Source organism: Ruditapes philippinarum, unplaced genomic scaffold (genome assembly GCF_026571515.1).
Source record: "Ruditapes philippinarum isolate M1 unplaced genomic scaffold, ASM2657151v2 ctg48_1_1_1_1, whole genome shotgun sequence".
Classification (NCBI taxonomy): Eukaryota; Metazoa; Mollusca; class Bivalvia; order Venerida; family Veneridae; genus Ruditapes; species Ruditapes philippinarum.
In genome coordinates, this window is record NW_026863368.1 from 405,339 (window position 1) to 415,901 (window position 10,563).

The 10,563-nt window shown below is 33.3% G+C and overlaps 1 protein-coding gene across 1 annotated transcript; it reads left to right on the forward strand.

Moving 5' to 3' along the window:
* Nucleotides 1–207: 207 nt before the first annotated feature.
* LOC132721933 (single-stranded DNA-binding protein 3-like) lies at nucleotides 208–9,751 on the forward strand (the record flags this gene model as incomplete). The annotated part of the gene is given in 2 exon segments (XM_060706316.1): nucleotides 208–626; nucleotides 9,679–9,751. Coding segments are annotated over 2 exon segments (129 nt in total), but the record flags the coding sequence as incomplete, so codon positions are not given.
* Nucleotides 9,752–10,563: the final 812 nt, after the last annotated feature.

Sequence of the window (10,563 nt, forward strand, 5' to 3'; positions counted from 1 at the left end):
ACCCCCCCCCCCCCACAAAAAAAAAAGAACAACAAAACAAAAAAAACATTGATTTCTATTAATTAATAGAGATATTAAACATATAGATTTACAGCCTTTGTGCAATATTATTTTCATGCTTTCGGTTGCTATTTGTAAAAAAAAATCAATGAATAACGATATATTATACCTTATATAAGACTTTTAAATTCTAGATAAACTTTTTTTTCAAATGCTGCACATACAGTACTGAACAGAGATAACATATTAGAAAGTAAATAAAATAGAATCTAAGCTTTTTAAATTCGACACATTAATTCAACAATTCAATTTTAAATGATAAGTTCAGCTAACACTTGTGGCAACCCTATCATCTACGTTCCTGTAGTGTAGCGAGCCGTAACCTCGGATTTCCCACTTTTCAGAGTAGATTTTTTGTGTACAAATCCGTTTCACATAACCCAAGACCGAGTTAATTATAGGAGCCAATGAAAACGGTTTTTAAAATGCAGCCGCAATAAAGTTGCCATGACAATAGGGTCAGTGTCATCTTCAATGGTTTGACAGGTGCTTGACAAAGCATCTTAAAGCATGTATGCGAAAGGAAAGGGATCTTCGGTCCCTTCAGATGCACAAGCAAGAGAAAAGTAAGTGCTGATTTGTTTCTTTGTTTTCTCGCCACCATTGTATTTCGGTACGCAAGATATTATACTCGTATGCAAATAATAGCAATCTTTTTTCAGCCAATGGTTTTCCACCTGCGGATGATTTCATTTTTGTCGTGTTATCGGACTTGTTTTGAATCTTAAATGATAATTTTCATACGGATTTATTCGCATACTTTTATTGTTTTGTAATACACTTTTGAATGGGTGGGTTTTGTTTGCTGTAATGGTGAACGTGGTCAATGTTGTCATGTATCGTGAATGAAGAAATTTTGTTAAATGTTTTGATGATTACCTCCCTTTACCAATGTTATGAACGCATGGACAGAACAACATTTTCACAAGTATCTTAATCTACGTGTAGGATACAGCTTTGTTTTTTCAAATGTTGAAACATTTTAACCAGTAGATCTATAATTCTATTGTTAATTTGTTTCTTCAATACATGTATTTATGTTTCTTTACAAAATCACTCAGATTATAGCTTCTACAGTCAGCAGTTTTCTGTTAGAAAGTTATGAATTAGGGTTAGGTTTTTAAAACAGATTTTGCTGGGGATTGCGATTTATCATTAGAAATGATTAGATGACTATAAATTGTCAACACCCATTACTGTGTATGTCGGAAAGTTAGGTAGGAAAGATAACAGTTGGGTAGTTTTAAAAATCAAAGTTAATTTAATGTATCTTCCAAATTTCTCCAGCATAGAATGCTTAATTATTATATAAGTAATGCAGAGATCTGCCAAGAGTTTGAAAGTACTGGGCCCTGGGCCCACGTGGTCTGAAAATGATGGGCCATTTTTACCAAAGTATGGGCCTTGGGAAAATAAGTAAACATTGACCAAAATAACTGTTAAAAAGTTTGTAGATAATTGAATTTCCCCGGTAATAAAACTTAAATCATATTTTATGACAAGTGGTTCACTTATAATTCAGTACTTTACCAATAATTAAAAATTATGCCTACATGGTAACTTTCTAACTAATATTGATTGCAGGCAAAAATGAAAATATTTTTTAAATGGCTGCTCAAAAATTTGATATGCAAATTTATTCACATAATTGCTGGGTCTTACTTGTAATGTCTTATATTGTGCATTATCCATTTAATTGTTCCTACTTTGCACCAAATGTCCCTTACCACTGTATATTGACGAATTTTATTGCCCCTTGTATGCCTCTGTGTAGACAGCATACATCAAAGACATTTGCCGACAGACCTTTTGATCATGAAAAAAGTCATGCACAATGTTTCTCTGATTGGTTAATCACCCTGTCAAACATTCTGATGACGAAATATACATCTTTTTTACACTTCATCAGCCAAAACTTGCGTGAACTTGAGTGACCTTAAATTAGGGTTGATCAAGTTGAACACCTGTCAGATTATACTGTAACTTACAGCATTTCTTAAAATAGCAACACTTTTTTTCAGTTACTGATAATCATTTTAAATACTAAGTAGTTGTATAATTTGTTTGTTTGTTTTATTGGATTAAATTTACGGTAGTAGAAATGAGTATCTGTGTGGGAAAGGGACTATGAGAAGAAATGCGGTAAGTAGATAACATGGACAAAAGCTATAGGGGAATGGATAAACTCAAGAATATGCGTAATTACAGGAGCATGGGTAACATGTTGCTGTTGGTACCAGTTTTGACTGGATGACTAAATAACCCAGCAGACAGTTTTGTTTTCTTATAAGTCTGGCACAGATTTGAGATGCGCCCATGGCCCTTTGCTGCCGATTTTCCTGCGCCATTCTCATTTTTTTAGCGCCAATGGCGCAAAATCGCGTCCTCGGCAGATCTCTGGTAATGTGTATCAAACTACCACTGACAAATGCTTAGGGTAATAATGAGTCATGGCCACTCCTGGATAAATCGTTTAACCATCCTGCAGTCCTCACACTGTCGGGAAGAAATCTGGAATCCAAATGATGTTCTCACACGTTATACAGGCAAAGCTTTGGATTCACTGCTAAAGACATATATCCATGACATGATGCTGCCATGTTTCAGAAGCAGTGTTGCAAAGAGTTACAATCCATCTGATTCTATGTTACTGGACAATGAATTTAATACACAATGAATTTAAAAATGGGTTGTGTCCCATATCTGCTCATTTTGATCTTTGAAGGGGATTTTTTATTGGCAAAAGTGAGGAATGCATTATTTTACGGGGGAATATTGGCCCCATATGCCCTGAACCACTTTCTTGCTTATGGGAAAGGACAGTAAAATAGTCTGTGAAATAAGGAACCTGCCAGAAGCAAGAGCTATGTAAAATCCATTTCAAACCTGCAAAATTTCAAAGATAGTAGACTCGTGGTGGGATTTTCAGAATGTATGTTTTCATACAATGCCAGTTTCTGTTTCAATTCTTCAGAAATTGTGTAATACGTAATCACTTTATGTACATCCGATTTGAGTTATATGTCATGCAATTATGCATTAACTATATCATCTGAGCCAGAATAAGTTAGTGTAAATATATGGACAATACTCGAGTATAATTGTAAATGTTCTTGGGTTAAGTAAAGAGTTATATTATCATGATGTTATCCATACAAATCAAAGTATTCCATTACAATGTAGTTCTGTGCATGAATGAAACATTATAATTTGTTTTTGGTCTGTGAATGTTTGTCGCGGCCTATACGGTAACTTCGCCCACAAATGGCCTGTGATCTAGAAAAATTATTTTGCAGACCGGACTAAAAAATAAGCCAAGATTTTTCTTTCCATCTGTTTTGTTTTGGCAATATACATGTATATTGGCCAAGAATATGTCCAACTTCCTTGGTATTAAGCAGGGATTTTACCATCTGGCAGTGCAGGGTAATTACCAATGGTTATGTCAATGTAAAAGTTACTGCTATTCTATGGCACGGGTATTGGGGGATGAGAGAGCAGTGGTTACAATGTGAGCAGTGGTTACAATGTATCAGATAGTCCCCATCAGCAGGTGAGGATTTCTCAAGGGATTTACTTGATCAGAGCCATGGTCCTTCATATTCCAAGGGGTTCAGAAATATGCAAATATGAGCCGCGCCATGACAAAACCAGCATAATGGGTTTGCGACCAGCATGGATCCAGACCAGCCTGCGCATCCATGCAGTTTGATCAGGATCCATGCTATTCACTATCAGTTTCTCTACTTGTTATAGGGTTTGTAAGCAAACAGCATGGATCCTGATCAGACTGCATGGATTCGCAGGCTGGTCTGGATCCATGCTGGTCGCAAACGTATTATGTTGGTTTTGTCATGGTGCGGCTCATATGTCCAACCATTGCAGTCTGTGCGAAAGTCTGTCGGTCCTCGGACCTCGCCAACTAAAAATCAGGAGGGCCGAGATAAATTTCGATACAGTCAGTCCTCATGTCCGAATAAAATTTCAGCCAGTTTGAAACAATTTTTGGCCTTCTGAAATATGCAAAACTTCCAAGATCGATCTTTTTTTTTTTCATTTTTGCTTGTATTCACAGACCCAGATAACCAAAATCACTGCAAGATACAACCAGTTTTTGCTAAGTAATGTAAGCCACCATCTTGTCTTGGATAATTTCCTTACCAAAACATATTTTTTCTCCAACCTTTGAAAAATATATCGTTTTCTTGTGACTTAAACAAAATTTTTATTTATTATGTTTTTGTATATTTTTTTCATAGTATCTGATAGTTCAGTCTGATAATTCATATTTTCTAAATATTTTTGTTTATAATTATGGCAATATCCCTCCACCACCCCTACAAAAAAATACCTTTCAGAGTCCGGGCCGGGAAAAATCATCAGGACCGGAAATAAATCTAAGGATCCCAGTCCTTGTGGCCGGAAAAAATTTTTGACTTTCGCATTGACTGCCATTGGGAAGACGCAATAAGATTCAGATAGTTAACTTCCTACTAAATGCCCTATTTGAGATGGTATTATTCTCGATGGTATTATTCTCCGCTACTTTGGCGCAAAGTCCATGACAAAAGCATCTGATTGTCCCATAAAGTGCCTGGGTAATGGCCATTTCCCAAGCACTGCCCAGGAGTGGGGATTCCATGGTTACAGTTGACTGGCATGACTGAGTGCTCTGAAGTTAGACCTTTAAAATATTAGAATCAACTGCTTTTTCTGAAACTTTTATTAATTTGATGTCTAAATATATATTGACATATATTGTAATTTATGATTGTTAAAAATTCCTCTTTATTAAGACTTTTAAAGTATAATGTAAATTTCTTAAGGCTTTATATGGAAGGATGAAAGTTGTTGTAGACATTTTTGGGCATGTTTTAGGCCTCCCAAAAAATCAGTTTAAGGCTGTTCTTTCTGTGAGATGAAGGTAGTCAGATGCTGTTGGATAATGTTGAAATCAATACTGTCCTCACATAACTTGGATTAAGATTGCTGATAGGCTGATATAGTTTATTATGTCATTGTTAAAAAATCATGAAAGAGACTGTGCTTGTAAACAACTTTATGCAAGGAACTGAAACATTTATTTTGTGTGTTTTTGACTTGGTGATTAACATAAACAATTAATAGTGTCACACTAAGTAGTATGCACAGTTACAGATAGTTCTAGTAGTTTGAACATTTTGCAATTTTTCTTAAACTTTTATATTTTTTGTTCACACAAAATACTGAATATTCTTGTTAGGAAACTGGAAACACTCAAGTGCTATTGTTGGTAAAACAAGAAGGTTGTCGCTTTTACATATCTGTATATAAGGCAAGGACTTTTTATTCTTTTGCCCTCCATGCTGTCTTACCATGGTCTGCACTGTACATTATTCAGTCAGTATTTCTTTCTCGAAATTTTCTTTATTAAGGATGGTTATTCCAAATTGACAGATGGACCAGTCAATTAACGATATGAAGCGTTGTAAGAGTTAACAAAGAAATACCTTTTGTCCTTTCTGTTAATTTTTGTCATGATGACCATGTAGAGTTGAGTATTGTTTTTAACAGTTTACCAGCAGTTATTTATATAAACATCAAAGAGTGTAACATTGTAATGTTATATCTTTGATGGTATTATACATTGTAAATTTCTAAACCAAGTAATTATGAAACATTTATTAAGTCTGTTGTCAATCAACATATTAAATAATTATTACCTATCTACTGAGCAAAATAAAAATTATAACTCATAGGTCAAGGTTGCTATGTCATACAGGTTTTAAAAAATATAGGGGAACTATAAGGCATGGTACGCTAGTGGTGGGTGGCTGAATCTCAATGAGGAATCTGTAATGATACTCATTTTTGTTTTTCAGTTACTTCAAAATTTTCCTTTTAATCCCACAATGTATTGTCAGTGGAACTTGGTTAAAGCATACACTCGGATATAAGGAACACTCTTGCAAGGTTCCGATTTTCCACGTTCTTGGTCTTATATTAAAATCTTTGCACATAGCATACTTGCTTATAGCATTAACTTTATAGTTACAAAAAGGAAACAATGCAGTCCCAGGCAAGGTTTCTGTTATTAGAAATTTGGGAGTCATTTACTCCTTGTTTCAAAATGTTATGCTTTTCGTTCTTGACCTATATAATGTGATTCTGGTGTCAGACATTTTGCAGACTTTGACTCCCAAACTATGGAACTTAGTCTCAAACAACCATTTACCATTAGGTTGTTGATTTTATTACTTCCTAGACAGGCATTCACACCTTGGCACGCTTGACACATGGACAAGCACAGATACAACTCAAAGTGTTCTTGGTGCAAAATATTTAGCTTTCTCTCACCTGCTTTGTGCTTTAATTAATTTTGATGTGATTAATTATTTTTAGTCTATGTAAATGTTAATTTTTTCATAGGGAAAACTTTTAAGACCAGCTACACTGAAATTCACCCAACAGGCAACTTAATGTCCCAAGACCATCAACAATTTAGTGTTTACATAATATGCTAATCTAAAGGAAGAGCATTTCTTGAAAATAGTTTCAAGGATTCCTATAGGTGACACACAAAGTTGTACACAAAGAAACAAACATTTTAGAATCAACATAATGTACAATATAACATGTGTGAAGCACCTTGTGACCTTTTTTCCTACAATAGCAAGCATAATCATACACTGAAATTTATGATATGTCATCTTTATTGACCTGGTAGCAGAAAAAAGTCTGTTACTTAACTTGTTTACTGTAAAAGTCTAAAGAACTTCTTAATAATGCTGGTCACAGGTGCCTCAGCAAATACTTTCGCTAAATTTCAGATATTGGGACCTGCGACTAAGTTGCATTAAAACGTTTTCAGTCACATATATAGTCTGGCAGATAAGTCATTAGGTGGCAATCTAATACTTTTCCTTATTTACCATATAATGTGACTTCCAATGTCAGAGATTTTTCAGTCTCTGACTTCCAAATTTTGAAACTTAATGAAAGCCTTGTTCTTCGGCTAAAACCTTATCCTGTGTTGAATAAGAAACAGGCACTTTTTTAATGCATCCAGAAAAATACAAATTATAATTATTACATTAAAGAAAATCAATGGAATATCGTGATTAATACCGTGGTTTTTAGTTGAAAAACATGGTATACCGTGATATATTTTTTCTTGTGGTACCAAACTCTAATTTAATATATAAAAACAAAGAATAACATGAGATCTTTTCTTCTTTTTTTTGGTCGTACTACTAAATGAAGTAAATACATGCTACAGAAATTTTGATATCCCAGTCTTTTCTCTTTGATTAAATATATCGCTGATAATTTTCTGTGGAATGCAGCTTCTCTCCTAGACACTCCTGTATGAAGAGTTGTTATATATAAATCTTTCTCTTACACAGAGAGAGACCAGTCTCCGAGCAGCTCTTTAAAGGTCAAGGTCAAATTTATTGGTGAAATAAATGTACAAATGTAGGAGTGACTTATTTTTTGCCCTTTACTGAATGGCATTGCAAAAAATCCTAGTTTTCAGCACTTAGTTGCTAAATATGAATAAATATTGATTTATTGATTGGTGTAGGCCCAAGAGAGTTATTTCTCCATCTCTCTGCAGAGAACATGTACACAAATATCACCATTTTCTGAGGAAACTCTCATGGTAAAGCTCTAGCGGTCTTTTAATGAGCAAATAATTATTGATACACATTTCAGTGCCTTACTTAGTTAGTTTTTTTGTATCCCCCTATATTATCTGTTGCTGTCCAAAAGGGGTAAACAATATATCTTGATTTTTTGCTTCATATAAGTTTTTGAAATGTCAGAAGTTGTAGGCACAAAATTGAATATGTATGAAAGATCAATCATGTTATAAATTGTGTAAATCTGCTGCATGTTTTGACGTTATAATTGTTTTAATTTTGAAAAAGAATAATTCCAAAATACTGGTATGAATGAAATTTGTTAGGATATTTCCGTAAGAGCAAATGGCGTACAATGTATGCATAAAATCATTCCTCTACTGTTAAAGCTCTACGTAAAATAGCAGCATAATATTTTGTTCTAAAATATTTTATTCTCTTAACCTGCAATGATCATGATTGTGTGTTAGATGAAATAGACATTTTTGTTACAAATCTTTCAAGAGTCGAACATAAGGTGATGGAAACAACATAATTTTATCGTTGTTATATTTTGAAAGAATATTTCATAACAAGGTATCAACTTTCTCTGAAATATAAAAAAGTTTTTTTGTTTTTTTTTAAATAAGTTTTTGTTGCTACGTGTCATCAATAAAAATAGCCATAATGGGATGAAGTCAGTCTCTTCTGTCATTTCTAGTTGAAATAACATCACATCATTCTGATGTAGCAAAGATCTAATGAGTAAGAAGAATCATTAAAATCTGGTGTAACTTTAACATCTGCTACAATTATTAAATAAATCTATATCATACCTTAGGCAGCTTTATATGAAGGTGAAGAAGAAAAGGACTAGGGGTATATACATACATGTACATACCATGTCCAAGGATAAGTTCATGCATATAAGCATGCTTGTAAAAATGATGACTGAAACTTGTCTACTATGTAGAAGATTTAAATATTTCTATTACATGTATTTTGTTCCTTGTAAAGTTATGTCACAATCAGTCATGTCTGCTGAAGATTTTATCAAGAATATAAAAAGCTGTGAGTCGATTGCTTCAGTGTAACAGATTGTTCTTATAAATGTTATATATTTATAAATGTTACAATATACAGTGTATCTTAAACAGATGTAAAATAAGTTGACAGATTCTAAGAAATGATACAATGTGGCAAGTCCTATATATGATAAACTTATCTGTACTAGTTTCATGATGAATTGATTAATATGCAGTTTTTTCTCATGAAACTGTGTAAAATGTTAAAAAAAAGTAAATGTAAATTTATTTCACGACTAAATTATAAACTGATGCTTATATTCTGCCTGAGCTATCACTGTATTTTGCTGGTGTAAGTCTTGGCAATGCATTTTATTGAAATGGCCTGTAAAACAATATACAATGTACAATGAAATGAATAATGCTGTCAGTCTGTCAATCATATTGTAAAATTAGTGTATTGATCTGGTTTGCATTTTTAGCTGAATGATTATACTATTTGTTAAATAAGGCCTCTAAATGTTGCTGAAGTTGAGTCATGGCTTTGTGTCGTATACTTAGAAAAAATTTAGGTATCAAGTTCTCATTTGTTCTTATAGGTTCTCAGTAAGTTATAGGTGTTCTCAATAAGTTACAGGCCATAGCTTAGCCAAATTACTTAAAATCGTACTTGAAGTTGATGACTAAATTATGTGGCACATTCAATTGTTACTACCTAAATTATAAGCATGTTTCAACATTACTACTCATCTATTTGAAATCATTCATTCTTCTGACATATTTAAAAATACAAAAAATCAGATACCCAACAGTTTAGTGTCAAAAGCTTATCTGGAGGTTAAGAATAAATTAAGAGTTACTGGAAAGTTTTTTTGCCCACGGATTCGGGCATGACACGCAAATATTTGCAAAATGCATGTTTAAAGATTTCCCTGAATAATATTTGATGTACAAAGCATATCTCTATTTGTTCCTTTCTTTTCTATTTTCAGATTAGCGTTATATGTTTATGAATATTTATTACACGTAGGAGCTCAAAAAAGTGCACAGACTTTCCTGTCAGAGGTGAGGAAACTTTTTTCTTAGATTTAATAAGTCTAGTTTATATGTGGTAAAGGTAACATTTACAATAATTAGTAAGAGATGTGATTTTTGGCATGTTCTTACTTTTTACCTTGATATATATAGATTATCAAGCAGAACACACATGTACATATTTTTTCACTCTCTCTCCCTCTCTCTTGATAGAGCACTCTTCACTTCCTGGTTGTTGCATATACAGTAATTGAAATAAAGAAAAAAAATATACAAGATAGATTTTGAAGTGCAATAAACCTCGTACTGATTGTTTTCAAGTCTCTACCTGAATAAACGAAAAATTAAAGATTTGTTTTCCCCCTTTATTAATACAGACAAGTCGATGTTTTGTACATCTTGATTGAAGGCATACTACAACTTTCATGATTGGACTATTTTTCACCCATGAGTAAATCATAAATGGGACCGAAGTTTATATAAAAAGTTAAGAATGTATTTTTCCATTGTTGTGAATCTCGGTGGTGTGCGCTAGCTGGAGGCTATGTTTACTGTAGTCATTCCTTTTGTTTACTCTGGATAGATTATTGACCTTTCGTCAGCCAGTAACTATGTAACAGTGGTGAAAAAATCCCTGTATTGAACATGCTAGGCTTGTATTTTTTTTTTTTTTTTTTTTTTTTTTTTTTTTTTTTTTTTTTTTTTTTTTTTTTTTTCAGGCCCCGAAGGTGACCCCATTTATTGCCTCCGTCGCATGACTATTTAAGGGTCGGAGGTCCATCCTTAACCAGTCTTACAATAATGTGTTAAACATGAAAAGTTAACATAGTATTTGCATAAAG